This window comes from Rattus norvegicus, chromosome 5, assembly GCF_036323735.1.
Source record: "Rattus norvegicus strain BN/NHsdMcwi chromosome 5, GRCr8, whole genome shotgun sequence".
In the NCBI taxonomy this organism is placed as follows: domain Eukaryota; kingdom Metazoa; phylum Chordata; class Mammalia; order Rodentia; family Muridae; genus Rattus; species Rattus norvegicus.
The window spans coordinates 109,521,713-109,545,381 of NC_086023.1; the positions used below are offsets into that span (position 1 = coordinate 109,521,713).

The 23,669-nt window shown below is 40.4% G+C and overlaps 1 protein-coding gene and 1 long non-coding RNA gene across 2 annotated transcripts; one reads left to right on the forward strand and one right to left on the reverse strand.

Annotated features, from left to right (window-relative positions):
* Positions 1 to 4,954: 4,954 nt before the first annotated feature.
* On the reverse strand, positions 4,955 to 9,317 carry LOC103692411 (uncharacterized). Its single transcript, XR_592594.4, has 2 exons — positions 8,891 to 9,317; positions 4,955 to 7,308 (listed from the first exon to the last, which is right to left on the reverse strand). It is a non-coding gene; the product is annotated as an uncharacterized LOC103692411 (long non-coding RNA).
* A 674-nt stretch (positions 9,318 to 9,991) lies between these two features.
* Positions 9,992 to 16,532, forward strand: Dmrta1 (DMRT-like family A1). Its single transcript, NM_001107945.1, has 2 exons — positions 9,992 to 10,729; positions 13,241 to 16,532. The coding sequence occupies exons 1-2, from the start codon at positions 10,105 to 10,107 to the stop codon at positions 14,080 to 14,082; spliced, it is 1,467 nt and encodes a 488-aa protein (NP_001101415.1). The 5' UTR covers positions 9,992 to 10,104; the 3' UTR covers positions 14,083 to 16,532.
* The last annotated feature ends 7,137 nt before the right edge of the window (positions 16,533 to 23,669 follow it).

Sequence of the window (23,669 nt, forward strand, 5' to 3'; positions counted from 1 at the left end):
AAATGAGAGTTCCCCTTTCTCCCTCTGGTGATTATTTTCCAGAATCACATTTGATAATGAGTCTCAAGCTATGTGTCTTCGTGTGCATCTTCCCACCCCATTGCACACCGCTAATTGCAGTGGAGCTGCACATGAGAATTAAGTCGATCCCTGGGGCCACCTGAAAGAGCCCCATGTTAGCTGCATTATGGCTCTGGGTTTTCATGTGCAGCTATTAGTTTCCAAGCTTTGACTTTGAAGACACTGATCAAAACCCACCAGTCTCTACCCAGTACAATAACTCTGTCAGAGGCCTGACAACACCTCATCACAACCACCTGATACTTACAAAGACCGGGATTTCAAAACCAGGAGATGGAAATGGCAAGGAGCCAAGGAGGGGTGGATTTACCCGATGTATTTGCTTAGGCTACTTGTGCTGAATAGAAGCTGTTTTTCTTACTCACATGGCTTTTTAATTGGGACATTTCTACCATAGGTACCACAGCCCGGCAGGCTACAGAAGACAGAAGGCTCTAATGCAAAACTTTCAAAGCCATCTTTATCACACTTTATTATAAAAATGAGCAAGATGTTTTCTTGTTTCTACAATAATTTCTCCCAAAGTATAAATAGATATTTGGTTATATTTGAGGAGCTGATTTACATATCTTCTTCGGGTACAATCGGCAGAATATATTTAAGAATAAACACTAGCATCTATCCTGTTTTAAGGTAATCACATTGGTTTTCAAAACTGGGTGGGGGGATAGGAACTCCCTAAGAAGGCTTTTAACTGTTTCTTTAAGGCCAATTGGCAAGGCTTCACAACAGTGCCATTCACAGAGAAAGAGTGCCTTTGAAATCAGCTTGACAGGAATAAAAACGTATCTAATTTGCCTTTGCTTATTCCGCAGAGTAAAAGGAAAAGATGTTTCAAATTTCTAGTTGGGTAAGTACCAGAAAAAGTCTTGCTTTGAGTTCTGACTTACTGCTGTTTACATGGTGGGGTGTGGCAAAGAAAAACAAAAGCAAAGAGAGAACAGGAGAATTGTTCCTGAAGTTTACTAGAAGAAGACGTGGAAATGAAAGACTTTAGGACTTTTATTTTAAATTTGCAAAGGAAATACCTTCCCTTTTTTTAAACAAAAATTTATTTTATTTTCAATTGTGTGTATGTGCATGTGTATGTGTTTGTGCGTGCGCGCGCACGTGTGTGTCTGTGTGTATAAATGCCACTGCTAGTGAAGGTGCCAGAGAGGCTAGAAAGAACCTAGGATTCCCTGGAATTAGAATTACAGGCACTTGTGACCTGAAATAGGTGCTAGAATCTGAACTCCGGTGTTTTCAAGAGAAGCATGAACTCTTAACCATGAAGACATTTCTCCATCCCCACACCTTGACTTTAAAGTGGCACTGCTGTTAGGTAGGACTCTTGGCTTTTGATGAGCAAGCCAGCCAGGCTAACTCTGAGTCACCAGCAGGGCTACCCAGCAGGGGGGTGTTTTTACTTGCACAGCAGCTGCCACCATGCTGCTGATTTGTGCCGAGAAGTTTGGACATTTTAAGGAGTCTGAATATTAGATTATCCTAGGGAGAAATTCTCCGAGACAATTGGTTGTCTCTGTAAAATAGTAAGTGGCCTCAATAAAGAGTCTTGAGCATCATGTGTGCGATAGTCTGCAAGTCAACAGATTCTTTTGTAGCAGATTGGTTAACTTAGCACTTTGTACGAGTCTATGTAGATTTTTGAGAGACCCATCAGGGTATGTGATGTTATGATTGGATATTTTGCTACAGTTCGCTTTTATCCCCCACATCACATTTCACCTCTTATCAAGCAAAATTTTCTTGGATTATTTTCCTTGTGGAATTTCAGGTTTGTTACTCTTAATTCGGGAAAATGAAACATCAATTTCTTGGGCTTGTCTACTTACTTGATTTTTCTTTTTGGTTTTTTTTTTTTTTAAAGCAAGAAGACATGGGGCGATGGCCAAATGAAGTACATAGTAGAATTCAAATTCATGGACATTTTAGGGAAGCAATTTCTGACATAAATCAAAAGGTTTAAAAGTATTTGCAACATTTAGTCAGTGTTAATACCTGTGAAGCCTTATTCTAAGCAAATAATTTGATTTCTAAAGCCTCTTTTGAGGAACATATATTCATGTCCTTTAAAAGAGGAAGACATGAAATAAAATTAATAATGCAAAGTAGAATAATTATATAACATAAAATGTGAAATATCAGTTTGGCATGTCTGTTATGCTGTACAATGTGGCCTCTCAATGTTCTTTAATACCCTGGGCAAGTACAAGGAAAGACAAATGCTTTTCAAAACCTGCCCATGGTCATCTGACAAGCCATGGCATTGCCCCACACAGTTTGGCTTGGAAAGCCTCAGACTAAATGGACCAGGGTGTTCTCGTATATATTCCAAACCAAATGAAGGAATTGCACATCTTAAAGGATGTAAAACTAGGCCATGTAGAACTTTCCCACCCAAGCGCCTGGTCCTCTCACAATGTCGTCCCTCAGTGTCATCCAGTTTGGTTTTCCTTTCTCAACAGTATCTGAGAACATCCTATCTTCCCTTCTGTTTCCTGGGCTTCTGTCAGTTGCAGTCTGTACTCATTTTCTTGGATTTCTGCTTTGTAAATTCAATTGTGTATCACAAGAAGACTCTGAGAAGCTCATTTTCTCCTTTTCAAGACTATTCATATGTTGTCTTAAACTCTTTCCTAAAACAAAGCACTGTTTGGGGAAAATGTCTAGAAGTGTAACAACCATTAAATGAAGACCTGACCCCGGGAGCTCCCAGAAACTAAGCCACAGACCAAAGACCATACATGGGGTAGTCTGTGGCTCCTGGCATATGTAGCAGAGGACTGCCTTGTCTGGCCTCAGTGGGAGGGGATGTGCCTAATCCTGTAGAGACTTGATGCATCAGGGAAGGGGGATGTGAGGAGGGGAGGTAAGGGTGAGTGGGTGGGTAGTGGAGTGGGGAGCACCATCTCAGAGGCAAAGGGGAGGAGGGATGGGATGAATTACTCTTGGAGTGTGGACCAGGAAGGGAGGCAACATTTAGAATGTAAATAAAGAAAACAATTAAAAAATAAAAGGCTATTTGAAAATTTGAGTTGTAAATTATAGAAATAAAACTTTTTAGAGGTACTAGAAGAATTAGCCTGAAAAAAACCCAAGGAAAACCTGAAAGTGGAAAGCAAAATTAGGACTCAGGATATTTTGCCTTGTTCTGGACTTTTGTCTCAGAAGGCGAGAACCCCTGACAAGAGAAAACATGGGACAATTCCTGTGAGAGTTGGGTACTGCTAGCCGAAGTTCAGACAGCTGTAATGAGAGACATTATGAAAGAGGCTGCAGACAGGTAGCTATGAGACTGTACAGGTCAAGAACATTAGTGGAAAATAACTACAGGCCTCATTGACAAATGAAATGAACCACATTTTTCAGAATATCCTTGAAAGACTTGTATTCCACCTGTGACACTGAGTCGATAAATGGTGCACCTAGGACAGTTATGAAGAGACAGACCTTTACTTACAATTATAGAACAATGCCTCCACCCCTCCAGGTCCAGTGTTTGGTGTGGCATAACAACAAATGTCAGTTGACTTCCAGAGTCCAGGTTAGCTAGGGAATCAGACTTGCAATAAAACTGATCTTTTAAAAAGTGAAAATGTGTAGGTGCTTTGGAGTGGAGAAAAATAGTATTTATAGGCTAGCTGCCTTTCCTCGCATCTGATGAACATCACCAGTTTTCATCCATCAGATGCTTATTTAGAACACATTTGAAAATACAATAGTTGTAGTACAGACAGTTCAATTAAACACACTGCCTTCTCATTTGATAAAAGTGAGGCCATTGTTAAATTGTAGCAGTTAACTTCTTAGTGTAACTTATGAAAACAGGGGCAGTATTCAGTTGCTGTCAGATGGACTGAAAAAGGAAGAAAAAGAAGAATACATAATTTGAGGGAAAGAAGGAACCCATAGTATTAAGATAAGAAACAAGGAGAGGTGAGGCCCCAGGAAAGGGGAAAGTAAGGGAGGTGCAAAGACAGAGAGGAGAGGAGTAGAGAAAGATTCAGGCTTTCCAGTATATATGTTACATATGTAAATCCTTACTCCAGCTTTGGGTTTGAAGTTAACTACTTTTGCTCATTTTGCTCTCATGTCGGTCTATGCTTTCTGCTTAGAGGAGTAGATTTGGCTGAGCCCAAGTGATTGCACGATGAACTTGTGGCGTTTAGTGTGCATGATTATGTAAGTTTAGGCATGCAGATGTATGATGAGCAAAATCCAATTAAAACAATTAAACAATACCACAATGGTTATCTCTCCTCTCTCCTTTTTTTCTTCTGATCTTTTGCAATCACTATTTTTCTATCCTGGAGAACGAGGGTTGGTGAGGTCTCACGTCTATCAAACTGTGTTGTATATCTTTCTACCCCATGTGTGTTTTCTATCCCATGTGTGTCTTCTATCCCATGTGGTTTTCGTTCTCTCCTACTTAGTTTTAGGACCATTATGCCATAGAACAGTTTCAGTTCCTTTTATCTGTGATGAGAGATATAAGTCACAGTGAATGTTTTTTATACAGATGCCCAATTGTTCTGGCAAAGCATCCTGGGAGAACAGCCCTTTTCTTTTATTTATTTATTTATTTATTTATTTATTTATTTATTTATTTATTCATTCATTCATTCATTCACTTACTTTACATTCAAATATCAGCACCCCATCTCCTCTCTGTTCCCCCTCACACAGATCCTCCCCCTCTCCCCTCCCATTCTTTTGTGAGGAGGGGGACCCCCAGTATCCCCCCCTTGCCAGGTGTCTCAGCCCATCTGCAAACAGCATCTTTATCTGCAAGTGTTTTTCTAAACTCCATTCCGTCGTATTACAATTTCGATTGGCATGACTTTGCAATAATTCTTGGAACAAGGTAATGTTTGTTCTGCAAGTTTATTCTTTTCTAAAGATATTTTAAGCCCTGATAAAGTTATTTCTCTGCACTTTCCTATTGTTTTAAGAAAGGACCTGACAGTTTCTATGAAAGAAATAAAAACCCACTGTAATTTTATCTTGAAGACTGAATAATTTACAAATGTAGACAGACAATACCTTAGCTGTTTCAAGAAATGTGTTTCCTGAACACGTTTCAGGAACACAGTATCTTTATATTAGCACAACTTTGTTAGTTTTCAAATTTTCATGCATTTCATTACAAATAGCTCAAATGTTTTAGATCTGAATGCTACCACGAATAGGTTTATCTTCTCACTTACCTCACTGGCTATTTGACTGTCTTAATATATTATAATGCAAAGATTATGAATATTCATCTTATGCCTGGCAAACTGTCAGAAGCTGCTGCTTAGTTTTAAGAGTTTTTTTCCCCCCCAGAAAGTTTTGCATATATGTAGGTCACTTAACCTGTAAATAGAGTGACTTTTATGACATCTGTTCTGATCTGAATGAATTCACTGTCATTTTTCTTGCCTGGTTATATTGGCCATCATTTCCAGTACAATTGAATCTAAGTGATGAGAGTGGGCTTCCTTGGTGGTCTGCTCCTCCTTTTAGGGCAAAGGCTTTTATTCATTCAGAAACGGTCTTGCTGTTTTCAGCAGACCTAACATGTCTGTTGGCTGAGTTTAAAGGCATCCAGAGAAGCATGTGTGTCTTCTATCCCATGTGTGTCCTCTACCCCTTGTGTGTCTTCTATCCCATGTGTGTCTTCTATCCCATGTGTGTCTTCTATCCCATGTGTGTCTTCTATCCCATGTGTATCTTCTATCCCATGTGTGTCTTCTATCCCATGTGTATCTTCTACCCCTTGTGTGTCTTCTATCCCATGTGTGTCTTCTATCCCATGTGTGTCTTCTATCCCATGTGTGTCTTCTATCCCATGTGTGTCTTCTATCCCATGTGTGTCTTCTATCCCATGTGTGTCTTCTATCCCATGTGTGTCTTCTATCCCATGTGTGTCTTCTATCCCATGTGTATCTTCTATCCCATGTGTGTCTTCTGTCCCATGTGTATCTTCTATCCCATGTGTGTTTTCTATCCCATGTGTGTTTATATGCATCACCTCAGGCTTTCCGTTTTCAAACTGCACACATTTTATTCCAATAAATTTAGCTAGAAACTAGTTTCATTTTCTTGAAAGGAAGCCTCTATCACTTGCCATACTGTAAGGGAACATTAGTTTCTAATACAAAAAGGAGGACATTGCTAAATTTTAGTAGCTCCTTTAAATGTGCAGGCCTTTTTGTGGTCACATTATGAGGTAAACTCAGCAAGTGAGGAAAACCCTTCAAGACATTTTTGCCAACCTACACAGTTTTGTTTATGTAACTAGTTCTCTAAGTGACTAGAAACAGGGACTTTTTATTATTATTCATGTTATGTCTCATGTAGCTGTAAAAACTCATCTATCACATGTTGGCTATTATTCCCACAGCTGTGGATCACTAGGCCTTAGGCAGATTTGAAAGCATTTGGTTATCATAAATGCCAGAGAGCTATGGTAGTTCTAGGCAGACCCTCATCACCAGGACAGTTTAAAATTCACTTCAAAAGAATCAGAACACTTGGCTTGGCACAATTGTATGTTTTTAAAGTTCCCAAGGTCATAGCAATGTTTACGAAGGGTAGCATGTCTCTGTGAGAAGATGTGTGTATGTCAGGAGGTGATGCATGGTGCTGGTGAAGATTTTGAGTGGGCAGGCAAGAGTCATTATCCAACCTGGAAATATCATGAATAACTAAAAGAACATGATTATTTGCCACTGTTAGGGCCAGAGTCCCTATGCCTATTAAAGCAGTTGAATATTTAATAAGGGCTTTGCAGAGTGCTGACTCTTTCTTTCATTTATTGCCGATATTCATGAATTTTCTGCTTCAAATGTTCCTTTGGTTTAGGAGCAACATGCTCTCTTAACAATTAAAGCCTTGATTGATCTTCATGGCCTTCTTAGTATCTCACAAGAAAAATGTGAAGTAGTTTTTGAGAGAGCTTTAACACAAGTGCTATTCATAAATAGTTCCAGAGTAGAGATGCATACTAACCTTAGAGCAAATGTTTTAAACATACTCCCTTTATCCTATGTGTGTGCACCCGTAAGATGTGCGCATGTGAGTGAATAAAAAGCACGTGAAACACCTTGACTCTGAATTAATCTGGCTATACACTGGAAGCTGCCTCTGGAGCTCTTTAAACTACCTTTTCTATGAGAAGCAGCCACAGTCTTCCAAGCTGTCTTGTGTCTCTCTGTCATATTGGTGCCATGAAGACTTCATCTAGGAAAAGGAAAGAAGAAAAGTTAAAAGCAAATCGTCCAGTTTAGTCAAAACAGGGAGCTTAAGAAAGAACTTAAACTCTTGCTTAAATAAGGGCAGTAAAGGTAAGGTATTGGCATTATTATTTTTATAATTCATTCCTTGAGAAAATGATGGAGTTAGGTCGTGGGGGTAAAAGGTTTCTTTTTCTTTTCTTAAAATAATTATTTGATTAAAATAAATTTATTTATTCACTTTACATCCCAATAATAGCCCCCCTTTCCTCCCAGTACCTCCTCATGCAAGTCCTTCCCCCATTCTGGGTATGTTTTTAAAGTTCACAAGGTCATTCAATAGGTGAGGGAAAACTCTTTCAAGACACTCTTGCCAATCTGGGTAACACACATACACACACACACACACACACACACACACACACACACACACAGCACATCCAGTTGCTGCTGGATTAGGCACAGCATCTCCCACTGAGGCCAGACAAGGCTGTCCATTTAAGGGAGTGGAATCCACAGGCAAGCAGGTCACAGGCTCCAGTTGTTGGGGACTCACATGAAGACCTAGCTGCTCATCTGCAGGGGGCCTAAGTGCAGTGTGTGCTCTCTGGTTGATGATTCAGTCTCTGGGAGCCCCCAAGGGTCTAGGTTAGTTGATTCTGTCAGTTTTCCTGTGGAATCCCTGTCCTCTTCTGGTCCCTCAATCCTTCTTCCAACTACTTCATAAGACTCCCCAAATTTCACCTAACGTCTCTGCATCTCCTTCCATTGGCTGCTGGGTGGAACCTTTCAGAGGACAGTTATGCTAGGTTCCTGTCTGAAGGCACAACGAAGTATTAATAGTGTCAGGGATTGGTTCTTGCCCATGGGATGGGTCTCAATTTGGGCTAGTAATTGGTTAGCCTTTCCCTCTGTCTCTACTCTATCTTTGTCCCTGCACATCTTATATATTTGGTTGTGAGCCTAGCCTTTAACGGCTGAGCCATCTCTCCAGCCCGTCCCTGCACATCTTGTAGGTAGGACATATTTTGGGCTGAAGTTTTTGTGGGTGGGTTGCTGTCATTACTCCTCCACTTGGACTTGAACCTGGCTATAGAAAATGGCCACCTCAGAAGCCATATTCCCCTCTGCTAGGAGTCTCAGCTAGAGTCACCTCCATAGACCCTCTGGGACCTCTCCCTATCCCAGGTTACTGGCATGTATGTCCTGTGGTCTAAGAGATTTCACCCTCTCCCCTGCCTCTACTCATTTCCTATCTCTGTCTCCTGCTCTCCCTACATATGATCTCTCTCCCTACCCCTTCTCCTTCCCATCCCCTCTCCCACCCTGCTCCTCCTTCCATCAACCTCCGATATCTACTTTGTTCTCCTTCTGAGAGAGATTCAATCATTCTCCCTCGGGTCTCCTTGTTATTTGGCTTCTTTAAGTCTGTTGACTGCCGTGTGGTTAGCCTGTACTTCATGGCTAACATCCACTCATCAGTGAGTACACACCATGCATGTCCTTTTGAGTCTGGGTTATCTCACTCAGGATATTTTCTAGTTCTACCCATTTGCCTATGAAGTTCATGATGTTCTTGTTTTTAATACCTGAGTCGTATTCCAATGTGCAAACGGACCACATTTTCTTTGTCCATTCTTGAGGGACATCTAGGTGGTTTCCAGTTATTAGAAATACAGCTGCTATGAACATAGTTGACCATGTGTCTTTGTGGGGTGGTGAGAGATCTTTTGGGTATATGTCCAGGAGTGGTACAGCTGGGTCTTGAAGTAGAGCTCTTCCCAGTTTTGTGAGAAACCGCCACATGGATTTCCAGAGTGGTTGAACAAGTTTGCACTCTCATCAGCAGTGGGGGAGTGTTCCCTTTGCTCCACAACCTTGCCAGCATGTGCTGTCCTTTGAGATTTTCATCTCGGTCGGTGTGATGAGTTTAAGGTGGAATCTCAGAGTTGTTTTGATTTGCATTCCCTGATGACTAAGGACTTTGAATATTTCTTTACATGCTCTTCCGCCATTCGAGATCCCTCTGTTGAGAAATCTCTCTCTAGCTCTGTGCCCCATCTAGTCGGGTTATTCAGATTGTTGGTGTATATCTTCTTCAGTTCTGTATATATTTTGGCTATCACCAGAGACACTGAATCTAATAGAACAGTAAGTAGGAATAGACTTGAACTTGTCGGTACAGGAGACAATCTCCTTAACAGAACACCAATGTCTCAGGCACTAATGTCAACAATTAATAAATGAGACCTCATGAAAACGCAAAGCTTCTGTAAGCCAAAGGACACTGTCATTAGGACAAAATGACAGCCCACAGATTAGGAAAGGTCCTTCACTAACTCTACATCTGACAGGGGGGTGAATATCTAACTACATACAGGTTTCTTTTTCTTAATGGACCTTTCAGTCTGATCAGGACCGTTTCTAAACTATCCCACAGGCCACCTCCCTGAAAGTCCCCACTCTCAGCCCTAGGCCCTCCCTTGGCCTCCTTCCTTGGCCAGCCTACCAGGTGGGCGGGGTGGTCCTCCAGCCTGGCCCTCCTAGGCTCAGGAGACTGGCAGCGCTCAGGACACTGTCCCAGCCTCTAGACTCAGAGGCTCACTGGCTGGCTGCGCCCTCGGTCAGGTTCTGGAGCTCTTAGACTCCGCGATTTCTTGCTCTGGGAAAGGAGACCAAACTCATCGTCAGTGCGTGGAGCAGGACAGCGGGACCTAGGCCGGTCCTCAGCGGATATCTCTACAGGGTCGCTCTGGACAGCGCGCCCTTGCTGGTTTCCACTCCTCAGAAGCGACTTCTCACAATGGAGCAATTTCCTCGTAGAGACCGCAGTGGCGGGTGCCGACCCCATCTGGGCCCAGGGCGGGCTGTTGCTCCCGCTTCGGCTGCGCGGTCGGTGTCGTCGGGGATCCCGGTGTCCGCGACTTTCCTAAGGCCGCCTGGCCTTTTTCTGCGATCCACCGCAAGTGCGGGTCGCGCAGGATGCGTTCCGGGTCCTGGGCTGGATAGGGCGTTGGGGGCGGTGGGCTGCGGCTACCCGCGGACCCCGAAGTGCGCCCGTTGTCGCAACCATGGCGTGGTGTCAGCGCTCAAGGGCCACAAGCGCTTCTGCCGCTGGCGGGACTGCGCGTGTGCCAAGTGCACCCTGATCGCCGAGCGCCAGCGTGTCATGGCCGCGCAGGTGGCGCTGCGCAGGCAGCAGGCGCAGGAGGAGAGCGAGGCCCGTGGGCTGCACAGGCTCCTGTACCAGGGGCCATCGGGGCCCGGGGCTCCAGCCTCGGGGGGCAGCGGCAGGACCGAGAGTCCCCAGGTTTTGAGTAGCCCCATGACTGTAGCTGCTCTGGGAGCGGGTGCCTCTAGACACCCTGGGAGCCGGTCTGTCCCAGCTTTCGAGGTTTTCCAGCAAGATTTTGCTGAGAGAAAGCAGGGTGAGTCTTTTGGTTTGCTTTTCGCGTGAGAAAATGACTGTTCTGGAAGAATGTGTAGAAAGGAGCAGCAGCTCCCTTATAGTGGGCAGAAAGAATTGTTTGAAAGAAGTGCTGAAGTTGAGGAATGCGGATCTGCCCTGTGGATGGCTAGGGTGGGAATAGTTAGGCTTTCACTAGAAGAGCTCATTCCTGTTGACAGTTGATAAAGATAATGAAAACAGTGAAGTATAGGTGATCACAGCCGCAGGCTGACCGGGAGAGGATGTAGGCACGGTCTGCTTTGACTTTTTCTGTGGCAAGAACTTACGCAGGCACTGAGAGAAAACTTTAGCGGGTGTGCTATCACTCACTCCAGTTGTAAAACCAGAGTGTTCTTGCACAGGAAACCAGCTGACTGTGGTTATTTGGCCATCTTTGGTTTTGGGACAGAGTTTTGTCACCAGTTAGCACATAAGAAGAAACCGAAATTGCTCACCTCTTTCTCTCCCTCCCCAACTCCATTTTAATTCTTTAAGCACAATTCCCGAAGGAGAGAAAAGCTGTAGGGACTAACATTTAGTTCTCATTGGAAATAGTTTGAGCCTTCTCTGTTGACTGTGAAACCATTGGCGAGAGTGTCAGTTTGTAGCTGGAGAGAACGCAGCAGAGTGTGTTAGTATTTCCGTGTAGTTTCTGACCTCAAAGTCATGGCTAGTATCTCTTGTTTGTGTCTATAACTAAAATGACCCCAAATCAACTTTTCCTGGAATATCAATGTAATCGTGTTGGCCATGCATTTCGGCCATCCAGAGGACCGATGTTGAATGAGAATTTCCTTTAAATCATTTTGTTAAAATGCCAAACAGGTTGTATCACACGAAGTTATGCGATAACCGGCGGTAAGTTATTAATTAGAAACTTTGCTTGGTGGTCAAAACTGCAGATCTTAGCAAAACAGGTTGTAATTTTGAAAGAAGTCCATCTCTGCATTAAAAATTTGCATTCTCTTACGTCAAGTTTGGACACATGCTCTAGTTTATTTCAATAGATCAATGGACTTTAAGCCTTTCTCACGGAAGATCAAGACAGGTGAGAGACTGCAGCATTCTTTTAGTACATTGTTAACGAGATTTGACTGATGGTACGGATTTATGTAAACTTTTTGTACTAAGGGGTACAATTTGCAGGCCTATGATTGTATTAGATTATTTTGTGACAACGACTTGTGTATAAAAAAACAAGTCTATATTTTAGAGGCATCTTCATTGGCTTTCTAAATTGACTACCCCGTCTTAAAACAACATGAATACACTATTGTAAGATATTGTATATATCATTCATTCACAGACTTATTCATTCACTAGACAAAGACCTACAGTGATTCAGAGGGGAATAACATTTTCCTATGTAAAAGATGCTTATGTTCAAAGGAAGGAAAACTATCAGTATCCAAAATTAAAACAATGAATAAAAGAATCCCCAGAAGTAGAGAGGACAGGGATGAAGGGAATTATACCAAGTGTCTACCACAGTTTCCTCAGTACTGGAATCACAGTTGTAAGCCCCCAAGCGCAGCTTGAAACTAGTATTTCTTTAGAGATATTTGTCCTGGGAGTTCAATCTAGAAGTAATACATTATTTTTAGACAAAATGACAGAGATTTAATTTTGATATTTCCTATGTTTCAGGAGTAATACTCAGTGAGTTGCTGTAGAAGCAAGTGGAACAGAAGAGTAATAGAAATTGATTTCCATGTGGCAAATGCCATTCGACAAGTTTTTATATTACTTAAAGTTGAAAACACCAGTGTGCAGTCTTAAAATTGCCACAACTTTTTTCTTTTTTTAAAATTTTTTATTAGATGTATTTTTTACTTACATTTCAAACTTTTCTTTTATCAAGTATTTTATGTAGTGACAGCATTTTGACCCCTCTAGTGTTAAATTGGATATAATTTACATTTTAAATAAACTGTAAACTTTTATAGAGCATGTTTAGGACTATTTCTTAAAGATACAGGGAAACACCAGAAAACATTGCAGATCACCATTTAAATTAAGTGGAATATTCACAACTTGTTTTCCTTAGTTCTTTTTATATAGGATCATTGTGTGTGGGACAGAAGAACATCACTTAGACCAAAGCAAAATTTGAAAAATCTCTTAATTCCAAGACGGTGTGGCACATTGACACTTTGAGTAACAACAAACTCTCCTTTTTTGATCCTTAATTTCTAAGAGATTTAGGTACTAACTGTATAACTTTATATCCTGAAATGCATGAGAAACCTCCTCTGTACCCACACAGGCTAGCTCTGCATGATCTTTAAAATGTGACTTTCATGAAGATGGTTTTGGGTGAATCAAAATTGCTAATTATACTGTATAGACAGCATCACACACACACACACACACACACACACACACACACACACAGAGTGAATGAGTGAATTATTTCATCCATCATTGTCTTTAGGTGGACATAACTTTGTTGTGGCAAATTTTTATGACTGATTTATTTTGTTTTCTGCAGAACCAAAACAGAGTAACTGTGAGTCATGCCAGAGTAGACACGAAGAACCAGTCTCCAACACTCATCACCGTTCTCCGGGATCATCTAACGGTAATGTTACCATGGAGAAACAGGGCTTCATGTCATCTATTTCAGAACAGTCGGACAAATCGACCATCATCCTGTCTCCTTGCCCCACGGATCAGTCAGGAGGAGAAGACAGCCCCAGGTCCTTCTCTTCCTCTGACCTGGAATCAGGGAATGAAAGCGAGTGGGCCAGAGACTACACTGCTACCACAGCCAGCCTTTCCACGGTGACCTCAAGACCACGAGACCCTCTCGGAATTCTTACCAGGATTTTTCCAGGTTACAAGCGTAGCCGCTTAGAAGGCATCCTACAGTTCTGCAAGGGAGATGTAGTCCAAGCCATTGAACAGATCTTAAATGGGAAAGAACATAAGCCAGACTGCAGGGACCTAGCACATGCAGACTTGGAAAATGCAGCCTTTCAGAGGGCTTCAGATTTTAGTCTTGCTGGCATTGGCTTTGGGACTCTAAATAATAAATCAGCTCTCTCTCCTCTTGAAGCTGCGTCTGCTGCTTACGGAGGAGATTCATCTCTCTACAGTTTCAATCCTAGGCTAGCTTTCAGCCCACTGCGCCTGGCATATTCTTCTCCAGGAAGAGCACTGTCTGGTTTTATGTCGCCTTACCTAACGCCTGGACTCGTTCCAGCATTGCCTTTTCGGCCAACTTTGGATTATGCATTTCCAGGGATGATTAGGGAGCCGCCCCACCTTCCTAGCAAACATTTAGTAACTGGTGGTAGACTGTATTTCAGGCCCAATCAGGAGCACCTGTAACATATTCACTCTACCATTCTGTGGTGTTTCTGGAGCCATGCAACACATACACACACAGGCACGCACACACGCATGTACGCACACACCCTTATTAATGTACTTCAAAGAGCATAAGAATGACCTCTCAGTCTTAATTGCTATTTTTCTAAGCAGTGTAATATATTTTAGATTTTCTTTAGCATTTATTAAATCAAAAAGCATTTAATCATTATATATGCCTTGAATAAACTTATTTCAGGAAATACTATTATTTTAAACTAATGAATTTTCTCCCTAAATTATCACTTTTATTATAAAGTCATACATGCTTTTATTTTATTGTACAGTTGGGGTTATAGTTGTGAACATGTGTAAAAAGAAATTCGTATGGCAGAATATGAACCAGGAGTGGGAGATTGTGGTTATTATTCTAAAACAACTCTATCTTCCCCTCTTCCTTTTTCCCTCCCGTCTTTTCCTCCTCCACCACAGATGAGCCAGAAATTGTTCCAAGTATTTAAAAACATTTTATTTGCTGATAAATGACCAATAGTAAGCAATCCTAATAAATTTGAATATATTTTTTGGAATGTCCGTTTTTGTACTCTTTAGCTACTATTTGTAGAAAGGAAATATTTTTGAATGTTCTCTTTAAAGTTATTGTAAATGCACAAAGAACTTTAGGGTCATAAGAAGCAAGACCCTGCCCTCTTCTGGCCACTATCACAAACTGCAATTCAGTTCTGAGAAAACAAGTGGTTTTCTAACTGTTACAGACTAACACGTTTGTGAAGTAACCATTTTGGATCATGGTGTATTTATTTTCATGTTTTGAAATGTTTTCTCTTAAGGATAATTTTTGAGTAGCTTATGCTTTTATCTGGGGATACAGTCCTTATCATTTGTTTTAGATAACTTGTCACCCATTCTCAAAGGTAAGAAGAAATTATTCAACAACCAAGTTATCTGCTCAGATAAATATCTACTGATTCTATATAAAGTATATTTAATGTATTTAGTAGAGACAAAATTTCCAAAGGTCAGTAAAACTTGCTGCCTTTAAAAACTTAGTGGTGTTCTAGAGTCTTAAGGCATCCATTTCTTTCCCCACCTGGAGCATTTAAAATCATCCATCTAGCATTTCAATTCAGCCACTGGGAAGCCCCAGGAAAAAACGGCTCATGGAACACCTGTACAATGTTTTCCTCATGTGCCTTAAGTTTTAAACGGACAATGGCTTCACTGTATTGTGGAGAATAATGAAGACTCAGATGTGGTAGGAATTGGAGATATCTTTATCTGAGCAGCAAGAATCACTAGACATTTTTTAAAATTATTTTTACATATGTGTGTCCTTTCCACTAAGCTAATAAGTTTTCACAGTGTATTTTACCAAAAAAAAAAAAAATCTAATGCATGACTGGAGAGTATCTCATGCTGATTTGGAATGCAACGTGTTTAACAATTTGCATAAATGTTAATGGAGCAGGATGGAGGAACAGTCTGTAAAATGTAGGTGGATACACTGCTCACCTTTTGTGTGCAAAACAAAATGGAGAAACCCTTCAGGCTCAGAGCCTGAATACTGTACGAAGTCTGGCAACCAATTGCTCTGCAGCCAACATATATTAAGATCAGACTGATTTTGGATGATGGCTCTTTCAACCAAATGATTCTACCAAGTGGCCCGTTAGTACACGACTGTGAGTAGTTTCCTGAGATTCTATGTCTCCTAAAATGTATTCAGATCAGGACACTTGGTGACCCTAGAGTTGTTTTTATTTTATGAATCTACTATCTACATTCTATTTTTGAGATACAGTAGATCCTGTTCAGGACGTCAAATGTACAGTATGATGTAAAGAGAGCTTTAGTAAATGGCAGAAATCTGGATGAAAAGTACAGCAATTCTAGCATTGCTGGATTCTTCATAAAATTAACATAACAATGTGAGCATATTGGCTGTGTGGTGATGGCCACCTTTAATCCCAGCATTCAGAAGGCAGAGGCAGATAAATCTCTAAGTTAAAGGCCAGCCTGGTCTACAAAATGAGCTCCAGAACAGCCATGGCTACATAGAGAAACTCTGTCTTAAAAACAAAACAAAACAAACAATAACAAAAACATGTGGACATATTATTTTAATTATCTAAATATTAAGTTAATTTTCATGATGCACTATATAGTCTAAACAATTCATACCACTCTTAAGACCTAAATAACTTTATAAAATAGGAAATTCTTCCAACTACCAGCTAGACATTGAGGAAACCGAAGCTCAGATCTGTATAATCAGTCCCAAGGGTAATAATAGTATGAGTTACCAGGAAGGCTTTCTTACTTTAGTAATTTGAGACTGTTAGATATGAGAAAGGATTATGCATGTTTCGTTGCAGCTTTGTGTGGTGTCTGATGCATAATATGTGGCAAATAGTACCTCATTATTTACTGATTAATAAAAGTATTAGATGAGAAATTGAGTCATTGCATTTCTTAGGCATGTACTTCATGTACTTTGTGTCATGCATCGAGCTAGGTGCAAAGCAGAGATGTGATTAAGAGACTAGACCCAGCCTCCTGTTTTTCATAGACTGCTTTTTCATGAGTACAAAGAACCATCAGCCAAACGGCTAAGGTTGGGACCCTTTGGCCATGTCAGTACATCAGTGAGTTCTTTATAATTATGATATTTATGCCTATAAGTTACTTGAGGCCTGAGCACCTAACCTCTCTAGTCAGCAGTTAGGAAGACAAAGACTGAACTGTCTTCTCCATGCGTTGTATGAGACATAGATATTGACAACTCTATGGAGAGAAAATGCAGAAGAGCAAAAGGAGTGGCCTTTTCACAGTTGATGCTCTCTGACTGCGCCATAATATTTCCATTGGAATTACTGTGTTGAAAATACCAGAGGCCTGCTTGATGGAGCTTTTTATGATCACCTCAGTATTGGGATGGAATCATTTACCGGCTATTCAGAAGCATGAGAATGATTTGTTAAATAAGTGAACGAACAAGTTTTAGTTCTAAGAAGCCCCCCAAAAATGTCTATAGACAATATTCATCAATTGAACATTGTTCATGAGAAATGGTTCTATGTGAAAACCTCCTAGAAGGATATGAAAAGAGAGGAGATAGAACACAGTGCGGTTTAAAAGGGATTCAGTGTGGAGGTTATTGTGAGACACACATGCTCAAGAAAAAGAGGACTCAGGAGTGAGAGCCCTGGAGACCAACATGGCAAGATTGTTTACCAAGTAAGTAGTAGTCAAATGTCTTCCTAGAAGGATTTCTTGCCTTACTGTTGAGACAGGCAAGTTACATACACTCTGGCCATCTGTTTCTTCTCAGGAAAATAACGTTAGTAATATCTAACCTGCAAGATTCGTGGAGATAAAAGGCAGCTTGAATAAATCGCACAGTACAGTAATGCTTATATCCTGGTATTAAGTAAACAACTCTCACTGTTACTGCTTTGTATTAAGATATTATCTTTGCCCCCTGGTGGCGGTTGCTCAACACAGAGCACTGTAACTGTGGTTAATCCACTTAGTGCATGTAGAACCAAAGGGCGCTTATTACTGGAGAATATCTAGGCTTAGTTCCAGGCTTCCTGTTTGGTTTTCATGCCACAGTGAGCCACACTTTCACAACATACTATTGTGTGTGTGCTTGGGATTCTTGTAAGGCCTTGAAGGAAGTGACCAGCACAACCAGAGCTCTGTTCAGACTCCCTTTCATTAGTTAAGATTCGGTTAGGAAGACAGAGCCCTTGTAACTGCCTGTGGAAATAAGGACTTTACAGAATATTGTCCCAACACAAAGGAGCATCTTGAAAATAAACATTTCATTGGAGGCACATCTGAGAATCACTAACCAATTTGGCTAAAGCACCAACCGTGTAGATGGACAAGTGGGAACTTTCAGAAGCTTTATAGCTTTCAAGTAAGAGAGATTGGGAAGGCTATGGGGAGCCAGGGACTGAGCAGCTGTGACTTCTCTGGTTCTTACATTGGCATCAGATGGAGGGTCAGTGAGGTCAGCAGTGGAAAGCAACACGGAGTCAGGAAAAAGGAAGGCACACTGGAAACACATTTGGGTGTCTGAATTCGATGATTCCTCTTTTACTTATATCTGACAAACTTCACCCACAATTCTATAGAATGTTGGGTCAGCTTTCACTCTGAATGTTATGAAAAGGGGGAATCTGGGAAATGTAGTTTCCTATAGCACAGTCTTGTAGTTCTTGCCAGCACAGTTTTTATAATCATTCATGTTTGCCTTGTTTCCTTCCAAGTAACAGATGTACATAAAATATCTTTCACCCAAAGCTGATAGAAGTGCTCCCTGGATGACAAAATATGCTGATCTTTCTCATTGACAGAAAGTATCTTATCCATCTTTGCCAGGTGCACATTTCTCTTTAACCTAGCCAAACCTGCATTTAAGTGTCCTATTAAATTAATCCTGAGATATATTTAGCAAATATTATTACCTTTTGGTTAGAGTAGGTATTGAAGACAAGAAAATTGCAGTATAAAGATGTTCCCCGATTACCATTGTTTTTATGTCTTTCGGGCTTCACGACAGTGCCTGTGTGGTAGGCATCCAGTGGCAGCTGCGGTATTTTGAATTTTCATCTTTTGCCAGACTAGTGATATGCTAATTTCTTTAGATGCTGGGTGGTGACAGATATCTGTGGCTCCCAAATCTGCTTCAAATGCTCTATTCTAAACAACCAATACTCCACAGTTTCGCTAAGCTATTATGTTTTGTATATTAGGTGTCAAATTTATATTTTCTACATATAGTGGGTTTATTGTGATATATTTTCATTAAAAGTCAAGGAACATCAATATACACATATGCATGTGCAAACATGGATGGGCACACAAACATACAGACATACATACCAAGGATGTACACACACGCACACCCACACAGCCTGCACCATTTTGCTCCAGTTTGGACTGTAACTGGTCATGAGTCATAGATTATATCTATAACTTCCCTTATCTTTTCATTGTTTCCAGCAGGTACCTTAGTTAACCATGGTTGTTTACTATGGTGAGTGACTAAAATTCTCATTTCTGAAGAGTATAGTATTAACAGTCTCATTTCCATAGATTTTTGCAGTTCTTCATTAACTTTTGTTAACAAATATTGGAAGAAGAGCAGCTCTCTAAAGGAGCTTGTTCATGTGGTTTTGCTGTTGTTTGAAATGACCAATGGTAGTCTTCAGTTCCAAAAATAAATGTACTTTCTTATGGCACAATTTCTTCATTAGGTAATAAGACCTATAAACCAACATAAGTAAGTAAGTTTCAAGAAAAAGAAACGAAACCCATTTGGAGCAGTTTGAAAATATCATTCTTTTTTTTTTTTTTTTTTGGTTCTTTTTTTCGGAGCTGGGGACCGAACCCAGGTAAGCGCTCTACCACTGAGCTAAATCCCCAGCCCCGAAAATATCATTCTTGTATCATGGTTCTCAGCTCTTGAGTTGAGGAAAAACATCTCCGTGTATTTACATTGATTTAGAGCCTATCTTATCCACAGAAAAATAGTATTCCAGCCCTAACATGCTCTCACCAGCTGGAGCCATAATAGAGCTTTCCAAAGGCCATTTCATAATTTTACTAGACCAGCTGTTTCTGGATGAGGGGGACAGGATGGTTCAGTGAGATCCATGGGCATAAGCTCAATATTTGATATAAGTTTCTTTGTCACACATATTCTATAATGTTGTAGAGAATACCATGAGTGTGAGCTTAGCAGAAATATCAAAGGAAGGAAATACAAAAAAGCAAAACCATACTAGACAGTTTGTTTGTTTGTTGTTTGGTTTGGTTTGGTTTTTCCCCATCGAGAACAAAGAGCTGTTCCTTCAGTGATGAAAATGGTCCAATGCAATCAACCTGCCACCAGGTGGCTGGCTGATTTCCTTGGGAAATGATGCCATGTCTGGAGTTTTGTGTGGATGTCTGCTCTTAGCCAAACTGGCCCTGGTGAATGAAAGTTTATGTTGCTCATACAGCATAAGCTCCATCTCTGCTTGCATGAACTTTCTCCTCTTGCCCCAAATAATAGGTTATGCTGTACAGGTTATTAAAATGTTACTTTTCAAAGGTTACTCTTGGCTGAGCTCTATTTAGGACAGCACATACGTACATTTGTGTTATTTGGAGAAATCTTCCTACATGGCTTTTTTATCTAGATCTAATCACTTTCTGGTCCAAGGTCCTTATTATCCAACCAAACTGCTGTCCACTATTCAGGACTCATTCCAGATATATGTCATTATCAATCTCTCCTCTCAGTATCAGCACTGTGAAGATTAATCTTACCACAATGCATCAAGGTCATTCCTACAGCGCAGTTGAAAGCTCCAGGTTGACTCCTTTTGTCTTTGAACAAAGATCAAATAGTCCTCCCTTACTTTGCTGTCATGGAAAACACACAAAAGAGAGGAAGCAATGGGAGGAGTGGGGACCATGAAAATTTTATTCAGTGTTTATACAGTTTAACTGATAGACTATACTAAGAATTAAGATGACAATGTCAGGGTGAACATCTTTCTCAAGGGTGGCAGTAGAAGTGAGTGATGAATGACCACTGTTATATCAGATGCTAAGCAAAAAAGTGAATCAATCATGTTATATACCCCAATCATTGCCCCCAACCAGGAAGAAGTCTTATTCATTGGAAAGTGCAAAATCAAAGTCAATTTTGCATCTAAGAACAATAATATAGTCCAGGGATAAATAAGTATCATGCAACTGAACTTATTAATATAAGTGTTCACATTAAGAAAATGTTATCTATAGGTTTATTTGGACATAGTGTACATGATACATTTTCTTTATAAGCAAGGGCTGACACTATTTGCCTGAGTGGTACCAGTATCAGAGAATGAAATCTATTCTAAAAATATCCCATTGGAAGAGCCTTCCTTTACATAGTGAGGAGGTGTGTCCCTGTATGTTCATTTGCTAATTCTATACCTGCAGAGAACTAAGTGCTGCCAGGATTCTCATATTGTCATTTCCATTGCCCATCCCTGGGCTTTCTATTTTATAAATATTCGTCCTTCTTCACCTCCCTAAAGGCAATCTTGAAGTAAGTCAGAGGTTGCCCTGCTACTGATTAGTTGTAGTAAATACGTGATGGTCATTAGGTGGGCAGAGAGTAACCCTGTAAATAAATTATCTTTATTATAAATATTACAGTGAATTAAATGGGTGGCTATCTTTATTTACCTTATGCTAACTCCCAGTGTTTATTTAAAACTTCACCCCAACAGCTGAACGTTCAAATGATTTACTTTCTATGCTAATCTGTCATCTCCCAGACCCACCCCATGATACCTGCATATTATTACTGACTTGGCCCTTTGGACACTTTCTCCATAGCTCCAATTCCTCTAGTTTGCTGCTGTTCTGAATCTCTTTCTCCCACATCTTTCCTATGGTTGGTAGTTGTCCAGGTCTATTGGCTGTTCTTCCAAGCCACTGGGTGATCAGCATTTATTGACAAGGCAGAGGATAATTGATAAGAACTATTTACACAAACTCGAGACAGGGGATTCTTGGTATAAGCATTAGCAATCTGGTGTCCATCTGGATTGAAACAATATGTGGTGGCAGAGAAATCAGCATTTGAATAACACAAGGGTAAATTTTGAACAGTGTCTAAAAGCATTATTCCTAACACCCCTCATCCCCCACACCCTGAACTTGTGGGCAGAGAGAGTGACACAGAAGAAGGATTCAAGAACAGACTTGAGTGCTCAGAAAAAAACAGAGACTGGAGCAGAGAAAGGAATAGAGCTAGCCAAATAATTGGGTTAAGTTTAAACAGTAGCTGAGAGACTGCTCCAGCAAAAGGCCTAAGCTTTAAACTTATTTAGCAGCCTCCATGTCTTATTTATACCGCTGGTAGGCCCCAGAGAGCCCTGCAATAATATTCAGCAGCAATTTGTCTATGTCTCAGTACCCAAGGTACTGTTATATGATTTAGTGCAACTGTGGGACAGTTACATGCTTAGCGGAATGTATATATACTTTAGATATTGTTGCAAAGAAGTGACTATTGATTAGACAAACAGTTGTTTCTTCCATAAATGGAAATTGCCTTGTTTTGATACAACAAATATTTTACTTGATGCTGTCTTTAATTAGGAAACAATAATGAAGAGAGAAGAGAATGATTGCTAAGTATTTTAGTTGAAATGTGTACTAGAGTGCTAGCCAATAGGGTAAGACAGATAAAGTTTTGCAAGTATTAAGATTTAAAAAATTGAGAAAAAGTGGAAATATAATCAATGAAGAGAAATAAAAAAACACACACAAAGAAGAAAGAGAGGGGAGAGAGAGAGAGAGAGAGAGAGAGAGAGAGAGAGAGAGAGAGAGAGAGAGAGTAGAGGCCGGCCATAAACAAGCAGAGAGAGGGGGATTACTTAGTATGAACAAAGATAATTTAAAAGATATAACAAATGGAAGATCACATTCACAGATACTGTAAGATGCTCAAAGTAAGTTGTTTCTCCCTTCTTCTATCTTCACCCTGCCTTCCGCCATGCATCCTCACGAGCTTAGCTCCAGATGCTTCCTACCCAAGCCCAAGAACCAGTTTCACTGAATACTTTGCTTCCTCCCTTTCCCATTATTTCACCCAATCTGTTGCCATCTCCATATGCATAGCCCTTCCTCCAGATCCATGGCTCCGACTTTGATGAGACATTCACTTTATCACCACCTATCCTACCCTTGCCTGCTGCCACCTCTGTATCCACAGGCCTAAATCCAGACCACAGTTTCAGAGACATCTCTGCCTTGTCCATTTAAACAGCTCATCCATCACTTTACTTGGCCAATTTGTGGTCGCATAGCTCCCACACTGGCTCAACTTAAAGTAGGACAGATCCACACATCACACACATAGCAAAAAAAAAAAGAAGTTCACATGCACATATCAAACCACAAAAGATAAGGCAACATAAATGGCCAAGACAGCATGTCTATTTTCAATCTAGTAATCTCCAATGAAAACTACCTTGATTAGCCAATGAAAGAATTTCAAAGAATAATCAATAAATTTTTATCAATTCAAGGAAGTTAATGAAGACACAAACAATTAATTCACGGAACTCCAAGAGAATAGAGAGCAAACACCTGAGTGATATCTAAGACAACACAAATACATAGCTAAATGAAATGACAATAGTAATTCAGGATTAAAAAACTGAATCCAAGAAATAGGTAGAAACATTGAGGAGAACAGAAGCTAAAGTGAAGATGGAATCAAGAAAATACTCAATATAGCAATTAGAGGAGAAAACGTTTCATGACTTACACCTTACAAGTAGAATAAATCAAGCAGGTAGCAGTATATCTGGACTCAAAAACAAAGTAGAGGGTCTAGACAAAACAAGGAGAGAATATGAGAAAAAATTCAAAACCCAGGAAAGGAACGTGTAAGAAGTATGAGACTCCTTTCAAATAAAGGCACAAATGAGAGAGATAAATTCCACGCCTATGGCATAGACAACACCATTGTTAATATCATAAAATAAAACTTCCTCAAACTAACAACTGACATACCTAACCTG

What these genes read in the sequence shown, in the direction of transcription:
- Dmrta1 (NM_001107945.1), top strand. Translation starts at nt 10,105, where the DNA reads ATGGAGCAATTTCCTCGTAGAGACCGCAGTGGCGGGTGCCGACCCCAT. An exon ending in TTTTGCTGAGAGAAAGCAGG is followed by an intron (nt 10,730 to 13,240) that starts GTGAGTCTTTTG and finishes TGTTTTCTGCAG; the next exon opens with AACCAAAACAGAGTAACTGT.